Here is a 15,917-nt window from a genome sequence, read left to right on the forward strand (position 1 = left end):
AGGGGCAGGGACGGGACTCCTGGCCGAGCAATTTGCCAACAGGAGGGGACACCGGGAGCACAGCTCAGAGACGCCCTCTGTACCATCAGCCTCTCACAGCCACCAGCCCCGCCCCTCTGTCACTTTCTCCCTCCCTTACCAACCTCCCCCAGCACAGTGAACACCTGCTGTCGTCTCCTCCCTCTAACGCTTCTCCTCGTGCTACCAGAACCTGTCCTCTGCTTTTACACAGTCAGGGAAAAGGTCACTGTGGCCTCTTGGTCACTGAGGTCACTCATCAGGGCTGTTCCTCCAGCTCTCCGGCTGCCAGGATCTCGTGGACCCTCTGCCTTCATTCATATCTTCTACCCCCATCTGTCCACACATTACCTCTTAGATTTCACAAAAGCTTTTTTTTTTTTTTTTTTTAAGTTCAAGGTCCCCTATATCATGGTGGTTGTCCCTTTTAATAGCCAGCAATTGAGAAACTACAGGATGGTGAGAGAGAAGACAAACCCTGTTTTGAGTTCATTACTATGATTCAATCAATCATTATATGAGTATGTCATAATAGTGTGTCCTCTGTGCACCTGGCAAGTCATTAAAGCTACGCACAGGACACGTTCATAAACCTGCAATGATGCTCGTGTGCAGATAGACCTGAAGACTCCCCGGCCCCATCTCCACCCCAGGGACCCAAGGACCCAGGCGGGGGCCACACCCTCAGGGCTCTGTGGCATTTGCACAGTGGCCACTGGAGCACACACGGCTTCTGATAAAAGCATCTGTGTGTCCCCGGCCAGATGGCAGCGTTTACTGCCTGGAGAGCACCAGTGGGCAGCCAGTCACCCCCCTCTGTTTCCCACCCCCAACTTTCCCACTTTCTCTGACTTCCACAAGTCAGTGTGCCATGAGGATTACAACGAGGCAGCCCTGACGTTCAAGAAAGAAAGACAGAGAAAAGAAAAGAAAAGAAAAGAAAAGAAAAGAAAAGAAAAGAAAAGAAAAAAGAAAAAAGCAAGAAAGAAATATTATTGAAGTACTTTTACATATATTATGTGTCTGTGCTACAGCCAAGACATGGGGCCCTCAGATTAGCTTTACTGCTTTTGTTGTTCTGGTCAAAGTTAAGGATGTGTTTTCTTTTCTGGTCAGGGATCTGGGCGCGTAGGGAGAAGCATACAGTGCTGAAGTCTTTGCGAGTCTAAGACAAAGCATTTCCCGCTGTGTATCAGGCCAGTTAAGAAATCAGTGCAAAGGTTTCTAGGCGTCCAAAGTAACCGTCAGTAGGTCTGTCCACAGACTCCATCCTCCTGGAGAGGCTCTAGCCCTCCTGCCCTCCTCACTCAAAGCTTAGAGATTTTTACTTTTCATACAAGCCTACGGCCAAGTTAGCTTCTATTCCAGCAACCAGTGCTGTGGAGCAAGAAACCGTGGGGGCAGGCGCCGGCAGAAGCAAAACACCAGCAATTAGCAGGGAAAGGAGAGGACACCAAAATGTCAGAAATGGAAAGTGCATAGCCTGGCACCGATCGAGGGGCAGAGAGCCCCATACACCATGGACAAGACACTAGGGGTTTCTCTGTACTTCGGCGTAGTTCATTAATTTATGCCCCCAACAGTGGTTACGCCTTCCTCCCAAGAAGAGGAAACTATAATCAGTGTCCCTGTTGTTGATAAGAAAGTAAGACATGTTAATATAGAAGACATTTTCAACAAAAGACGTTAAAAGAGAAGAAGTCTGTGTACGTACCGAGGGTGAAGGCCTCTGGCAGGAAGCTCTCTGTACACTAAGCAAGGAGATGAGCCGTGTTAACCTGGGGCAGCAGCTCACATTTGGGCAGACGTGGAGGGCGTGGCAGGAGAACACTGCTGGACCGTTCCCCGCACGGCGGGGCGGGACGGGACGCCTCTCCGTGGGCTGTGCCCACGTCCCGAGGACACGGCCCGCAGGCCACCACGTTCCCCCACAGAACGTCACTGGCTCCGTACTCTGCTGCTGTGATGCCTTGTCATGTCGATTAGTTACGTAAAATAAATTCATGACTTATGTGCATGTTGGTCAGTGGAACTCTCAAATTCCTCTTTTTTTTTTTTTAATTTTTTTTTTCAACGTTTTTTATTTATTTTTGGGACAGAGAGAGACAGAGCATGAACGGGGGAGGGTCAGAGAGAGAGGGAGACACAGAATCGGAAACAGTCTCCAGGCTCCGAGCCATCAGCCCAGAGCCCGACGCGGGGCTTGAACTCACAGACCGCGAGATCGCGACCCGGCTGAAGTCGGACGCTCAACCGACTGCGCCACCCAGGCGCCCCTCAAATTCCTCTTTCAATGTGAGAGAGGTGAAATGTACTCCGCCCCCGGATCTGACGCCGGGACGCCCTCCTTCCCTGGGCACCCGCTGGCCCTGCTCCCACCTGGGGAAGTTTGCCACCCGTGAGAGCTCAGTTCACTACCAATTCTCTGAAAGAGGACACAGGGACTCCGTGTCTGGGGATGACCTTTCAGCAGTCTGTCCTCTCATGCAAAGCCACCTCTCAGCACAGAAGTGGTCCCTGGAAAATCTTTCCAGGATTCTCACATCCATCTGCTAAGAGGAAGAAGAACCTAAGAAAACTGGGCTGAGTTTAGAACCAGCTTCATTTCACACATGTTACATTTCTGGAGCTGCCTTGTTTCTCCCCTTTTCTGCATTAACTACAGAGAAAATTCAGAGGCTCTCTGAAGGTGAGAATCTCACCCCTTAGTAACAAGATCTCACTTTATATTAAGTTGGCCTTTCTTTGGAGATGTTCCAACGGCTTTATAAACATCCTTTCACGCCACAAAGCAGGTAGGTGGTAATTCTTCTGTCCGGACAAGGGGAGAATTGACAATCTCAGCCACCCAAAACTGAAATGTTTTTAAATGCCTGAGAGAAAGTAAGAGCAAGGCTGTAAAAATAAGAGATAGGACAGATGTGACCAAAAATAGGAATAAGAATGGTATACAAAATACCAAAAAAGGAGAATTTTCCTGTAATCAGCTCGCTCTCAGCAACAGCTTCTTAGAAGCGGCCTCTTGGTGCTCTGGTGGCCGGGCAGCTTTGCCGTCACCACCGGCCTGGAAAATCAGGCCTGGTGATGCTAAAGCTAATTTTGGTACCAATAAGACATTCTCCCTCTCTCTCTGATCTTTGCCAGAAACAGGATCAACCACCCTAACTCCATGAAGTAAAAGCTGAAACTAAAGGAACGCACACAGTCTTGCGCTAACAGGAAGCTCCTATGAGCAGAACTGAAGTTAGCGTCTCAGAACGACACTACGATGTCACTGTGTGCTGGGCTTAATTTACAAAAAACCTTTCCCGCTTACTCCTTTCCTCTTGGTGCTGGCCCTGAGGCAGGCCTGGTTTTCCCACCCTTGTGTTACAATGAGGAAGCCAAGGCCACCCGGCTGCCCCATGGCCACTGCCACTCAGCCTGGCCTGCGTTTCCCTCTACGCTTTCCCCACACTGCCATCCCTCCTGTTCGATCCTTTCCTCTCCAGGACAGCTGACAAGAAGGCTCAATTTCCTTAAATGCCACAGTGGACACAGTATGGATTTGGAGCTGTGTTTGTTTTTTTGTTTTGTTTTGTTTGAGAGAGAGAGAAAATGAAACAGAGAATCCCGATCAGCACAGAGTCTGACACGGGGCTTGAACCCACGAACCGTGAGGTGGCAACCTGAGCTGAAATCGAGTTGAACGCTTAACTGACCGAGCCACCCAGGTGCCCCTGGATTTGGAGTTTTAAGACCTGGATTTGAATCCCAACTCTGTCGCGTGATCACTACAGACCCGGTAAGCCAACCAGATGAAGGTAACACAAGCCGTCTCCCACAGCCGTCAGGAACGGAAGGAACCAGCAGGAACAAGTGTCCCCTTAACGCCTCACGCCAGGGTTACTGCCCCATGGGTGCTCATTAACGATGGCCACTGACAACTTACTGCAGAAAGCGGGGCCCTGCCGGGACTCCCACAGTGCTCAAGGCGGCAGAGCCGTGGGGTGGTGGGCGGGGCAGCAGTCCGCAAGGTCCGGGCCCTGCCCTGCCCTCAGTTTTGCAGAAAATCAGGAAAAGAAGGGGCGCTTTTATTTAAGCGCACTGGTGTCTGTGTCACGGATGGAGAAGGTTTGCCTCGCCAAAACCACGTGCCCAAGTTTGTTATTTCTAAAATTCCATTCAGAGACGGATCAGTGATACCTCGTAGTTCGCTCTAGTTGTGATTCTGGCACATGCGGTTAACAGCGAAGGGCAGTTCCTTTCCAACCGCATGCCTCAGTCATATAACCTACAGAGCAGGGGGAACACGGACTCGCTCGACGGGGTTGTTGTGGAGATGAAGTAAGTTAAGGCGAATAAAGCAACCGGCAAATTCCACACACAAAACCGGGTATGGTATTCTCGGTCCCGTTTTCTCCAACAAAACAAAACGAACACACCCAACTCCAAATCCATCGTCCTCTCCCATTTCAGAGCAGAGAAAAGCCAGGTGTAGAGATGAGCCGGATGAAGATAAAGAGGAGCTGCCTGGGTGAGGGGGAGGCCCCTGCTCGAGGCCCTGCTGGCGTTCCCTCTGCCGTCCTCCTGGGGTCCCTGTCACCGCCTCCCTCCCGGCTGGATCCTGTTTCCTGACTCACACATCTTCCTCTTTCTTGGCTTCCCTCTTCATTTTGCTAAAGCACGTCCTTCAGGAGTTCCAGAGAAATGACGCACTGGCGCCACACTTTTTGAGCCTTGCATGTCTGAAAGTGTCTCTGCTTCTACCCCCGTGCGCAGCTGCTGGGATTCCAGGTTAGAATCGTGCTCCTCAGGATATTGGTGGCCTTGCTCCGTGCCTTACAAATTCCAGTGTTCCTGCTGAGATGTCCAATACCACTGATTTTTTTAATGTTTATTTTGAGAGAGAGAGAGAGAGAGAGAGAGCGCACACAAGTGGCAGAGAGGGAGGGAGAGCATCCCAAGTAGGCTCCTTGTTGTCAGCACAGAGCCCGACACGGGGCTCGAACTCATGAGATCATGACCTGGGCCGAGATCAAGGGCTGGACGCCGAGCCCACTGAGCCACCCAGGTGCCCCCGACACCACTGGTTCTTAATCCACCATGTGCCTTCTGAAGTGTTAAGACCGGTCACCTGCGGTGGGTCCTCTTCCCTCACTGTTCCGGGCACTGGCCGGCCTTCGATCTGGAGACCAGCCACACCTTGTTATGCTCACGACACCCTCCTGTTTTCCATTCTCTCTGAGGCACCTGTCCACTGAGGATTAATCCTCATCTCGTCTTTTATTTTCCATGTTTTTGTTTTGCTTTATTTTTGATCTGTTTTCTGAGAGGTCTCTGTTCCAACCTTCTCACTGGATTTTTGCTTTTACATTTTCTCACAGCAACCGTCTCTGTCCTTCAACGATAAGCTGCATCCCGGCCCCTTCCCTCTGACACAAGGTCTACCCTGATCTCTCTGAGGCATTAAATGTAGTCTCTTTAAAGTTCTCTTCTGCCCTTCACGCTGCCCGTTTCCTCTAAGTCCTTTCTTCTGCTTATTTTGGTCTTTCATTCTGGAGGCCATTCGCTCCTACTCAAGAGCGAGGCGCTCAGAGCAGGGAAGGGGCGGACCCACAGGGGCACTGGGAGAGTGGGCTGCAGGCGGCCTGTGTCACAAGAAGACCCCCACAGGTCTTCCCTGGGACCATTCAGTTTCTCCAGTTTTAAATTTTTTTTGATGTCTATTTATTTATTTTGAGAAAGAGAGACAAAGCCGGGGAGGGGCAGGGGGAGAAGGGGAGCGAATCCCAAGCAAGCTCTGCATGGTCAGCAAGGAGCCCCATGCAGGGCTCTAACTCATGAACACGAGTTCCTGATGTTTCAGATCAGAGTTCTGAGTTTCAGATCATGACCTGTGCTGAAATCGATTGTCGGGTGCTTAACGAACTAAGCCACCCAGGTGCCCCTTCTCCAGTTTAAAAAAAAAGCTCCAATCTGACTCAGTGGTGAGAACCTAATAAGCATGTCTGCCGGGGTCCAGGGAGCAGGCCGATGGGGGGCTGGAGCTCCCTGTTCGAGGTGCTGGCTGCCAGCCTGTTTGGAGCATGAAGAAATGAGTGACCAACTTGATAAAACCCCACGAGATTGCAAATTAACGTGAGTAAAAAACTCAAGTACAGTAGTGGCTTTTTAGTGCTACCATTCCTAACTGAAATATTTTACAAGTGAAGACAGAGCCTTAAGGACCTGGTTCCTTCCCCTCTCCCTTGTTAGCTCATATACAATGTTCCCTTCCTGCCACCTCCTCCAGCCAGACGTACAAACCCGCCATCATCACCACTCCAAGAACGATGAGCTACTTTCTTCGCTTGTAATTCGCGTGCGGACGGGAGAAATGAGAAAGGCACTGCTGTTGGCGACCCTGACCCGCTCTGGTCACCCATGACCTTGGGGGAGCGAAACAGGAAAGAGATGTGGGGACCATCCTGGTGTACATTCCCCTTGTGGAAGAGACCAGGCGGCAGGTCACAAACACCCTCTCGGGCCGTCCACGTGTTCGGGACTCTGTTCCCACAAGGGAAGGCACAGAGCTGCCAAGCCCAAGAAAGAACCCCATTCACCCCGACTCCCCGGCACCTACCACAGGCAAGAAGTGCCTATTCCGTGTTTCCACGTACTTAAGAAGTGACTTTTTTTAGGCTCTGCATTTGGGAGCATAAAAGGCCTTTAAATATTCATAGCAATTTCTGTGCTTTGATTATAGGTTACCTTGCTGTGTAAGACAGGCCTGAAACATATTTGTTAAATATTGTTAAGTTTAAATGCCTACCATAATTACCAGAAACAGGACTATTCTACATAGTTTAGAAACTTAAAAATTGAAGTCAGAGGCCCTTAAGAAGATGAATGCTTTTATCCATTTCGTCCCACAGCTGTGCATATTTAAAAGGCTGACTTGAATTTAAAAAGCCGTGTGACCATGAAAATTGCAATTCTAAAATGTATTCCAAAGTGACCTAATGTGATGGAAAATACAATTCCTTTAGGTACCACATGAGCTATGAAATTTATTCCTGTTCATCAAACAAACCTTAACTATCCTCTACCGAGCTACCTTTCCATCTAAAGTAACGGCAGGGGCACCTGGGTGGCTCAGTCGCTTGAGCATCTGACTTCGGCTCAGGTCACGATCTCAGGGCTCGTGAGTTTGAGCCCCACGTTGGACTCTGTGCTGACAGCTTGGAGCCTGGAGCCTGCTTTGGATTCTGTGTCCCCATCTCTCTCTGCCCTTCCCCTGCTTACACACACACACACACACACACACACACACACACACTCTCACTCTCTCTCTCTCTCTCTCTCTCTCTCTCTCAAAACTAAACTTTAAAGACAAATTTTTAAAAAGTAAAATAGAAAAATAAAGCCACGGCAGGCATGTCGCACGTGGCCCACGAGCTGCACGTGTATGTGGACACTTACCAGGTTTTTGAAAAGTGCCGTCAACTCCTTTGTGAACACTGAGAACTTCAGGAATGCACTTCCTAAGTCCGGGTCGTCTCTGCACACACAGTTGCCACCGAACTTCTCCAGAGCCTGGGTGTACTGCTCTTCATTTTCCACGTGAGCTACGGGCAGCAAGGTGAGATGCGTGGTTAATACGGCAATCTCTCCATCCCCGTCCTCAGCAGCCTCTTCTTAGTTGTGAATAAAACTGAACACATCAGCAGGACAAAAACCTGAGACAAGTCAAGATGCACCAGGAACAGAAATCACTTTGCCGTCCTGACAACGCCCCGTCGTGCTGGCAACGGATCCCAAAGGACAAGCACGATGACCGGGAGGGAAAGCCCCCAGATTCTTCCTCGGGTAAAGAAAACCACTGCCAGCCAATGCCAATACCTGGGCCTGAAAACCATGGCAAGCAAGGGGAACATTTGTCTGTGATGGGTCGCCCCTGACCCTGAGCCAGATTCCCATGACCCCTGAATGGTGTGCCCGCCCACCTTACCAGGGAGGCGCTATGCCCTGGACCCCCAGTGGTGGCCTCAGGGGCTTCCGACATGAGTCTACCAAACAGAAGAGAAAATTAGTTTCACTGTTTAAGCCCTTTTTCCTTGTTTTTATTTTTATTTTTTCCTTTGACATTTCAGAAAAGGACTTGAGAGTTCTGGATAAATTAAATGCATTTCTGAGACTATACTCAGCAAACAAGACAGAAAAACACACAGATGGGTCCTGAAGAATGTGTGGCAGAGCAGGAAGAGCCCTCAGATCTGGGTTCTAGGCCCATGCCTTCCGTGGCATGGAAGGAGCACATACGTGACTCCAGTGAGTAAATGACCCAATGTCTCAGCCACAGGAAGGTCAGAGATCTGCTGTGCGATACTCACAAGGGTAAGGGGAGAATCCAAGAAGAGCGTGGCTGACTTCGGCCCCCACCCAACAGCACTGACTGGTAGTCAGCAATAGCAGATGTCATTCATATGATGCACAGTTTATGTTTTTCCACTCCTCACGACAACTTTGTAAGACATATGCATTTTTTCTCATCATGGTGAAAATAAATCGGGGCTCAAAGAGATCAAATAAGTTGTCCTGGAAAACAGAGTCAGCAAGTGGCCGAGCCAGAGTTCAAACCAGCTTGTTTCGGGGGGTCCAGGGTTCTGTGCACTGGTGTCTGTGTCACTGATGGAGAAGGCTTGCCTCGCCAAAACCACGGGCCCAAGTTTTTGATTTTTAAAATTCCATTTCAGAGATGGATCAGTTATACCTCGTAGTTCACTCTAGTTGTGATTCTGGCACATGCGGTTAAGAGCGAAGGGCAGTTCCTTTCCAACCGCATGCTCTTTTAGAACTATTTCAAAAGTTGGTGGTCAAGACATGGGCAATTCCAGTGTGGTTTTGGAAGGGAGCAACAGCCACAGCAGACGTCTGGTGCTGAGGTCACTCCACTGGGTGGGAGAAAACAGAAATGCAGAGACCTAAGTCGCCCTGGGAGCCAGGGGGGAGCCCCTCAAAATGGTACCTGTGCCACTCTAAGTGAACACTCATGGGGCACTCACGGGGTGAGGGGATTCACCTTCAGTTAATGCCTACCAGGTGGCCTTTAAAGTCTTTGTTCAACTTAACTTGGTAACACTCTGAGGTGTTAACATTATCATCCCTGTTACCTTCTGAATGGGGTGGAACTCAGCGGGGTGATACGATTCGATTCACCCAAGACGGTACGATTGGTAAGAGGTGGGGCAGGGGTCAAATCCACCCTCTGCCCACTCTGCGGGCTGCCTCCCATGGTCAGACACCTGGGGGAAAGAGGAACCTGCCTTATCTTCACTGGTCATCAGCCAACCCGATGCAGGACAGACAGCAAGGCTTCACGCTGCAGCACCAGGAAGAATGACGAGCCTCCTGTCATCCCTGCCTTGGGGCTTCTCAATCGACTGCCTCGTACAGGTTATGTCTTAAAACATTCTTTCCCTTACAAATCGTCAAAATAACCTGCTGCTTCCAGCAACCCCAATCATCATCAATGAAGTGTTTGGTCCATCATCATCACCATGATCTCACACGTCTCAAGTGTTCTGTTCCACTGCAGTCATTATTTCTGATGCTCAAACTGTCCCAACTTAGGTCAGTGGGACCCTCTTCACGCTGATCTCACTGTTTTTTTTTTTTTTATTATTATTTATTTTTTAATGTTTTTATTTATTTTTGAGACAGAGAGAGACAGAGCATGAGCAGGGGAGGGGCAGAGAGAGACAGGGAGACACAGAATCCGAAGCAGGCTCCAGGCTCTGAGCTGTCAGCACAGAGCCTGACGCGGGGCTCGAACCCACAAACCGCGAGATCATGACCTGAGCTGAAGTCAGATGCTCAACCGACTGAGCCACCCAGGCGCCCCTCACTGGGGTTTTTAACACAAATTTCTCTCCTTGCAAACAAATTGGTAGCTTCTTGAGAAAGACCGTAGCCCTGTATCTCTCTGTGTCTTCCTGAAACAGCAGTGTGGTGCCCCACTGTGAGCACAGTAAACCCTCCATAAATACAGATTAACTGATTGACCCACTGGTCCAGATCGCCCAAAGTTCTGAGATTTTCCTACTAGAGAACAGAAAGTAGTTGAGCGCCTTTATTTTTCTTTTGCCGAAAACAAACTTAAAATAGGAACCCAAAATAAATAGCTTGGGAATAAAGTTTCTGGAAGGAACCCAAACTGGTCTATCAGCTTTTATTTACGAAATTGTGAAAGCTGTTTTTCTAAAAAGAGCTCGGCTCTCTTGCCTCCCCCGATGTTCAAATATATCTTAAACTCTGGTTCGTATTAATGATCCAGAACCCCAAATCCTTCATGTGAGAGGGACTTAGGAAAATGAGGCTCCAAGTCACTGAGACCACGGCAGGACAAGACTCTGTTTCTTTCTCAATTCTAACCCCACAGCCCTTCCGTTTCCCACATCCCACTGCCCCGAAGTCACACTTTCCACCAACCCAAGTAAAGGGATGAAATGAGAGAGTCTCACAGAAAAGTCTATTATGAAGCCAGTAAGCACACGTACGTTCTGAATTTAGAAGTGAGGACAGCGTTTTGTTGTGTGCTTTTCAGTTTACTTGGTTCTGTTATTTTCAAAAACCCTGGTACCAAGGAGAAGGCCCCGAGCATACAGTGGAAGCCCAAACAGTTGGACCCTAACAGCACAAAGGCAGCCTGTTTATTAACCCTGTGTTATTCCACAAAGGGCCAAGCACAGCGAGGAAGCAAGCCGGGGGCCCAGCACTGCCAAAGGACAGCAGGGGTCCAGAGCCAACTCACCTTCAACCAACCCTTACTTCCACCTCATGTATTTCACTCGTTACCCCCAAGCCTGCAACAGGGGTGGGACCATGTGCTGGGGCGGGACACGACGACGACGACGAGGGCGCACGTGGTAGCTGGCATGTGTCTCTAGGGAAGGACACGCTAATCCACGCCGCCGATGGCCCGTGCCGTGCCAGGTGCTGAGGATTCAGAGACGCCAAGAAGCCGACATCTGAACTGGGGCTCCAAGGTCAGGTGGCAATTTCCAAACAGGGAAGAAAGAGGAAGGTAGTCGACGCCAGGGAGCGGCGTGGAGCCTCGTGTGTTCAGAGGCTGTGAACGCTTTCTCAGGTGGAAAGCCCCGGCCTGCACGCGGCGCTCAACCCTCAAAACCATCACAGGGCAGCACAGGCCCTCCTCCTCAGGGCCATCCATGCCCACCACTAGGTCTTTTCAGTTGAAATGGGCCCTGGCCCAGAAGCCTCTCTTTACAGACAGGAGCGCAAAGCTCCGAGAGGGTGCCGACTTGCTCAAGGTGACGCAGCAGATCTGGAGCAGCGTTGGAGCAAGAGCTCAGGTTTCCTGACACCCAGTCCTCCAGCGTTCTCCCATCTGCTCGCCACGCAGCCACCACTCTCGGCTCTAGGCTGACGGAAGTGTCACAGTCCGCCAGCCGAGCACACGTGCCGGTAACCCAAACACCAAGGGCCACAACCAGAGAGCAACGGTGGTGGGCAGGTCACCCTGACTCGGCCCATCCGAGCCCCTGCTCCTGGCCAGACCGCCAGCCGCTCCGGTCAACCCCGTCTGACACCACACATCCCAACCACCCACGCAGACAGCTCCGCCAAGGGTGCATTTAGGAAGAGACGTATGTTTCTCCGCAGTGGCGGCTTTACAAAGACACTCCCTGGATTGCATGGCGATTGACAGTCACCCGTGGGCCACAATTTTAATGTCAGGATAATCTGCACATCAAGGACACCATTTCCCCACACGCGGGCGACCCTACGCCTCGCCTGCTTTCGCATCTGACGTGGAGCACGCAGCTCCCGGGAGAACAACGGTTTCCCGAGAGGATCAAAGACGGCCCCTGCTTCCAACAGGATCTCTGCCCTGTGACCATCCATCCCGTGGGAGAAAACCGTTTTTAGAGCTTTATTTCCAGAGTCGTCCCAGATGAGAGCCGCTCAGTTCACCATCTGGTAATCTGTATCGATAGCCCACGGCAGTTCTGCCATCCAATAACCCCACTTCAGAAATCTATTCTAAGGAAACAATCCAGGTGACCAAGAGATGTGTGTACAGAAGAATCTGCAGAGAATGAGAACGGAGACCGCCCAGCGCTCCGACAATGTGGAAACGGTTAAAGAACGGTCTCTCCAAAGTGGAGTCCTATGGAGGTTTTTGAAATCATGGAGTAGGAACATGCTCAGGATACGTTTAAAAAAATAATAATAATAAGGTAGGATACAAAACTGCACATTTAGTGTCCACTTTGTAAAAAGTTAGAATGTAGAGGAGTCTGAAAGGAAAAGGCATCAAAATGCTAAGTGGTGGTAAACACAGCGAGCACTCAACCACCAGCGCGGTCTATGCGACACTGGACCCTTTCCAGGTGGGCGTCTCACGGCCCCGGGAGCATCCGTGGGAGCGGACACGCCCAGCCCGGGGCTGCAGACCAGGAGCACACCCCAGCCTGTCACCTGGGAAGCGGGACCTGCCCACGACCATGCCTTTGTGCTACTGCTTTTCTTCTTTCCTTTTTGATTTTATTTGGAAGTACTCGTCGCACCCAACGTGGGGCTCAAACTCACAACCCTGCGATCAAGAGTCGCATACTCCCCTCACTGAGTCAGCCAGGAGCCCCTGTTCTACTGCTTCTCTGAATTTTTCTAAACAAAGCTCACATAATCTTTATAATCCGAAAACAACATCTAGAATAAATAAATTAAACTCAGGTGTCAGCTACAATGGGTAGATTACTCTAGCTCTGTGTGCCTGTGGAGGATATTATATTCTGTCTCCCCACCAGTCTCTCCTGGACAGGCTGACATGATGGAGACAGACCTTGGGACCTGAGTACCTACCCGAATTATCTCTGACAAGACACAGGTGCCTATAACCAAAACCAGTTTGATGAGAACACCCTCCCTACTTTATAACCCCTGAGCCCACGCTCAAGACAAGCCAGACAGGAGGGAAAGATGGCCTCCCTCTTGGAACCTCATCACTTGCCATGTCTCCAACATACTGTGCTCTTTTCTATTTTCAAAACTCATTTCCTTTAACTCTTTCCTGGGGCGTCCCCACTGACCTTATGGCAACTACCAGTCCTCACGGAGGTCATCACGGATGTATCTAGTCTGGTTATGTCTAGCATGGGAAGCTCGCGATGGAGTCAAGGTCAAGGTGTGGGCTGGCTATTGAAATATGAAAACTTTAGTCTGAGATCACTGCGTACTCTTTGATCCCGCCCTATATTAATGACAAAAAAATGAGAGTTAGAGGTCTGTGTGAAGAACTCCACACAGCCCCCCTGCCTCTATATAAAACTCCCACTGCCCGCAGAAAAGTGCATTTGGGAGGAAAGGGGGAGGGGGGAAGAACAGAGACCAGTCTACTAGATGAGGTCTTTTTTTTATGTTGTCCTTTCTGTCACTTTAGATTACAGGCTCAGAGTACAGAAAACCTCTCAACATGCACTTGTATGTACTCATTCTGTAGCTCCCGAATACGCGCTACCAGTCGAGAACTTTCTGGTTACAATAGGGTAACAACCCAATCACCCTGAAAGCCCATTCTGCAGCGAGCACTAATGAACACTAAAGATTCATGAGCCACAGCCCCTGCCTCAAGGAGCAAACCTCTGCAAGGGAGAAAGACTCACACGCCTGTCAGTTCGGTGCAGAGGGCGCAGCTAGAAAGGGAACGACACGGGGGATGCTCGGGGGCCAGGGATGGCCGGAGCCCGGGGAGCATCCGGCGGGGGTCAGAGGAAGGACCGCATCCCAAGTAACAGAGGGTCCCAAAAGGCTGTACAGTGACATGATTAAGACTCGTATTCAAGACCGTCGAATCTGGAAGGGACAAAGACGGATAAACCCTGGCACCTGCCAAGGTACAATGTAGCAGGATGGCGATAAACGTGCAAGAACAGCCCATTGCTGGCGATGCTGCCGGAGGTAGAAACACAGCCTGCGATGAGGAAGAGTCCATTTTCTGGGGCTGGGGATGGAAAAGGCTTCTCAGAGGAGATGAAGCCTAAAGGACTCTTGTGCTTCAGAATCCGGTCCAAGAGATTAAAGCCAAGCAGTCAGCTGCTTGACTCACCCCGGCCTCTCCTTATGCAAAGAGCTGCTTCCCATCCCCAGGCTGCTCTACCACCAAAGCAGAGGAGGAGGCAGGAGCTCCGGCCGAGGAGCCCCTTCAGCCTGGCGTCCCCAGGGGCCTGGCCCAGAAAGCACGGAGACAAATCAACGTCTGCTGACTGTGGACTGTCGCTGCTGGAAACGTTACGCCCCCGAACTGCACGGACGCCCTCTGTGGGCAAAGCGGCTTGACCGGCCACACTACACAGCGTGCATGTGGTCACTGCAAAGTGCGCTCAGCCTTCCTCCCCTTGATTCTTGCCTCCTCGTCCCCGAAGGATACAACTCACATTACTTCCAGATGCTCCCCGGACTCCCCCCGCCCCACTTCTTTGATAGCACAGCCAGCGGACCAGAAGGAAAGACCACTCCTGTGGTGTGGCGAGGTCCCCCAGAGTCTTCATGCCCAGGAACAAGCAGCCTTGAAAAATCAGTGGTCTCCAAGCCTCATGTAATAGCTGCCATTTGTGTAGGAAAAATTGTGGATACACATACATACATACATACATATATTTACACACACACACACACACACACACACACAATCTTTCACGCCTACAACTCTGGGAGATTTTACAGATGAGGAAACAGGTTCGGATACTCTCTGAATAATGCAGTCAATGTTTTATAGTAAGTAAGGCGGAGAATCGGCTCTGTGATGATACCCACATCTGTAAACTGTGAGGGTTTAGCCAGATCAGTGTTTCTTTAATCTTCTGTTGATGACGGACACCAACAAAAATCAGAAAAATGTTTTGATGCAAGGAAAAGGTATCTTCACATAATTTTTCATACACATTTTGGGACACAGACCCCTGTCCGCAGACCCTACATATGCCAGGTGAGAAAGCCCTAGCCTGGGTGAGCTTTTAAAGTCCCTCCCAAATAGATACCGTGACCCTCGGTATGATTCATGTTAATACTTGGGACTTGAAGTCACAAATCCTAGCGTTCCTTCTGATTAGCTATCCTTCCATGATTAATACATTGATCACTGCTACCAGGATTCCACAATTCCCCACCTAAATTCCAACCATTATTCTTAACCCGAAGAGAAGAGGCCACAAACCCACAAACGTCTCGGAGACCTATAGGTGGACGGCCTCTGAAGGTCTCAGAGTCAATGTCGCCATGGCCCCTACAACCTCCTTAGAAAAGAGGCGCGCCACGCCAGTGACCAGCTCACCCAGCCAGCTCCTCTCTCGTGTTTGAGTCAAAGCCCGATCCCATGAAAGTACCCTCTAGAGAGGAACACGTAATATCTCACTTCCTCATCCGAGACAACGCCTTCGGATATGCGTTCTCCCTACCCTCCCGAGCCAAGATGCACCAGCACCTTCCAACGTCCTCCTACAAGGAGGTTTTCAGCTTGAGGACTCTGAGGTTCCTCTTTAAATGCTGCTCCTACAATTCAGTAATGGGGGTTAACTACCTTTTTGGATTTTTTTTTTTAAACACACTTCCCCTAAGGTCACTTGACTCACCTTTGAGCTTCTCATGTACTGGGTCACACCAGTCGTGATCAACCAAAACCACCTGGAGGTTTTCCAAAGGATCATAGGGCTCAGCCAGATATCTGGTACATTCCCACCGCATTACTGCTTGCTCCTTCTCCACTGCGGGCCCTCATTCACAGACAGCGGTGCCACGGTCAACAGCAGAGGGGGGGGAAGCAGGTCTGGGTTTGAATCTCAGCTGCTCTAATCGCTAGCTGTACAGCCCCGGGCAAATGACTACTCTGCACCTCAGTGACCTCATCTGTAAGTGGA

At 50.3% G+C, this 15,917-nt stretch overlaps 1 protein-coding gene across 4 annotated transcripts in view; it reads right to left on the reverse strand.

The window, feature by feature from the left end:
• Positions 1–15,917, reverse strand: part of ASAP2 (ArfGAP with SH3 domain, ankyrin repeat and PH domain 2) — a 171,758-nt gene that overhangs the window by 83,028 nt on the left and 72,813 nt on the right. For all 4 annotated transcript variants that reach the window (XM_049652559.1, XM_049652558.1, XM_049652557.1 and 1 more), the window contains exon 3: positions 7,462–7,607. In XM_049652559.1, coding sequence (XP_049508516.1) covers positions 7,462–7,607 — 146 coding nt within the window. The remainder of the gene's footprint in view (positions 1–7,461; positions 7,608–15,917) is intronic.

The sequence above is a fragment of the Panthera uncia genome (genome assembly GCF_023721935.1).
Source record: "Panthera uncia isolate 11264 chromosome A3 unlocalized genomic scaffold, Puncia_PCG_1.0 HiC_scaffold_12, whole genome shotgun sequence".
In the NCBI taxonomy this organism is placed as follows: domain Eukaryota; kingdom Metazoa; phylum Chordata; class Mammalia; order Carnivora; family Felidae; genus Panthera; species Panthera uncia.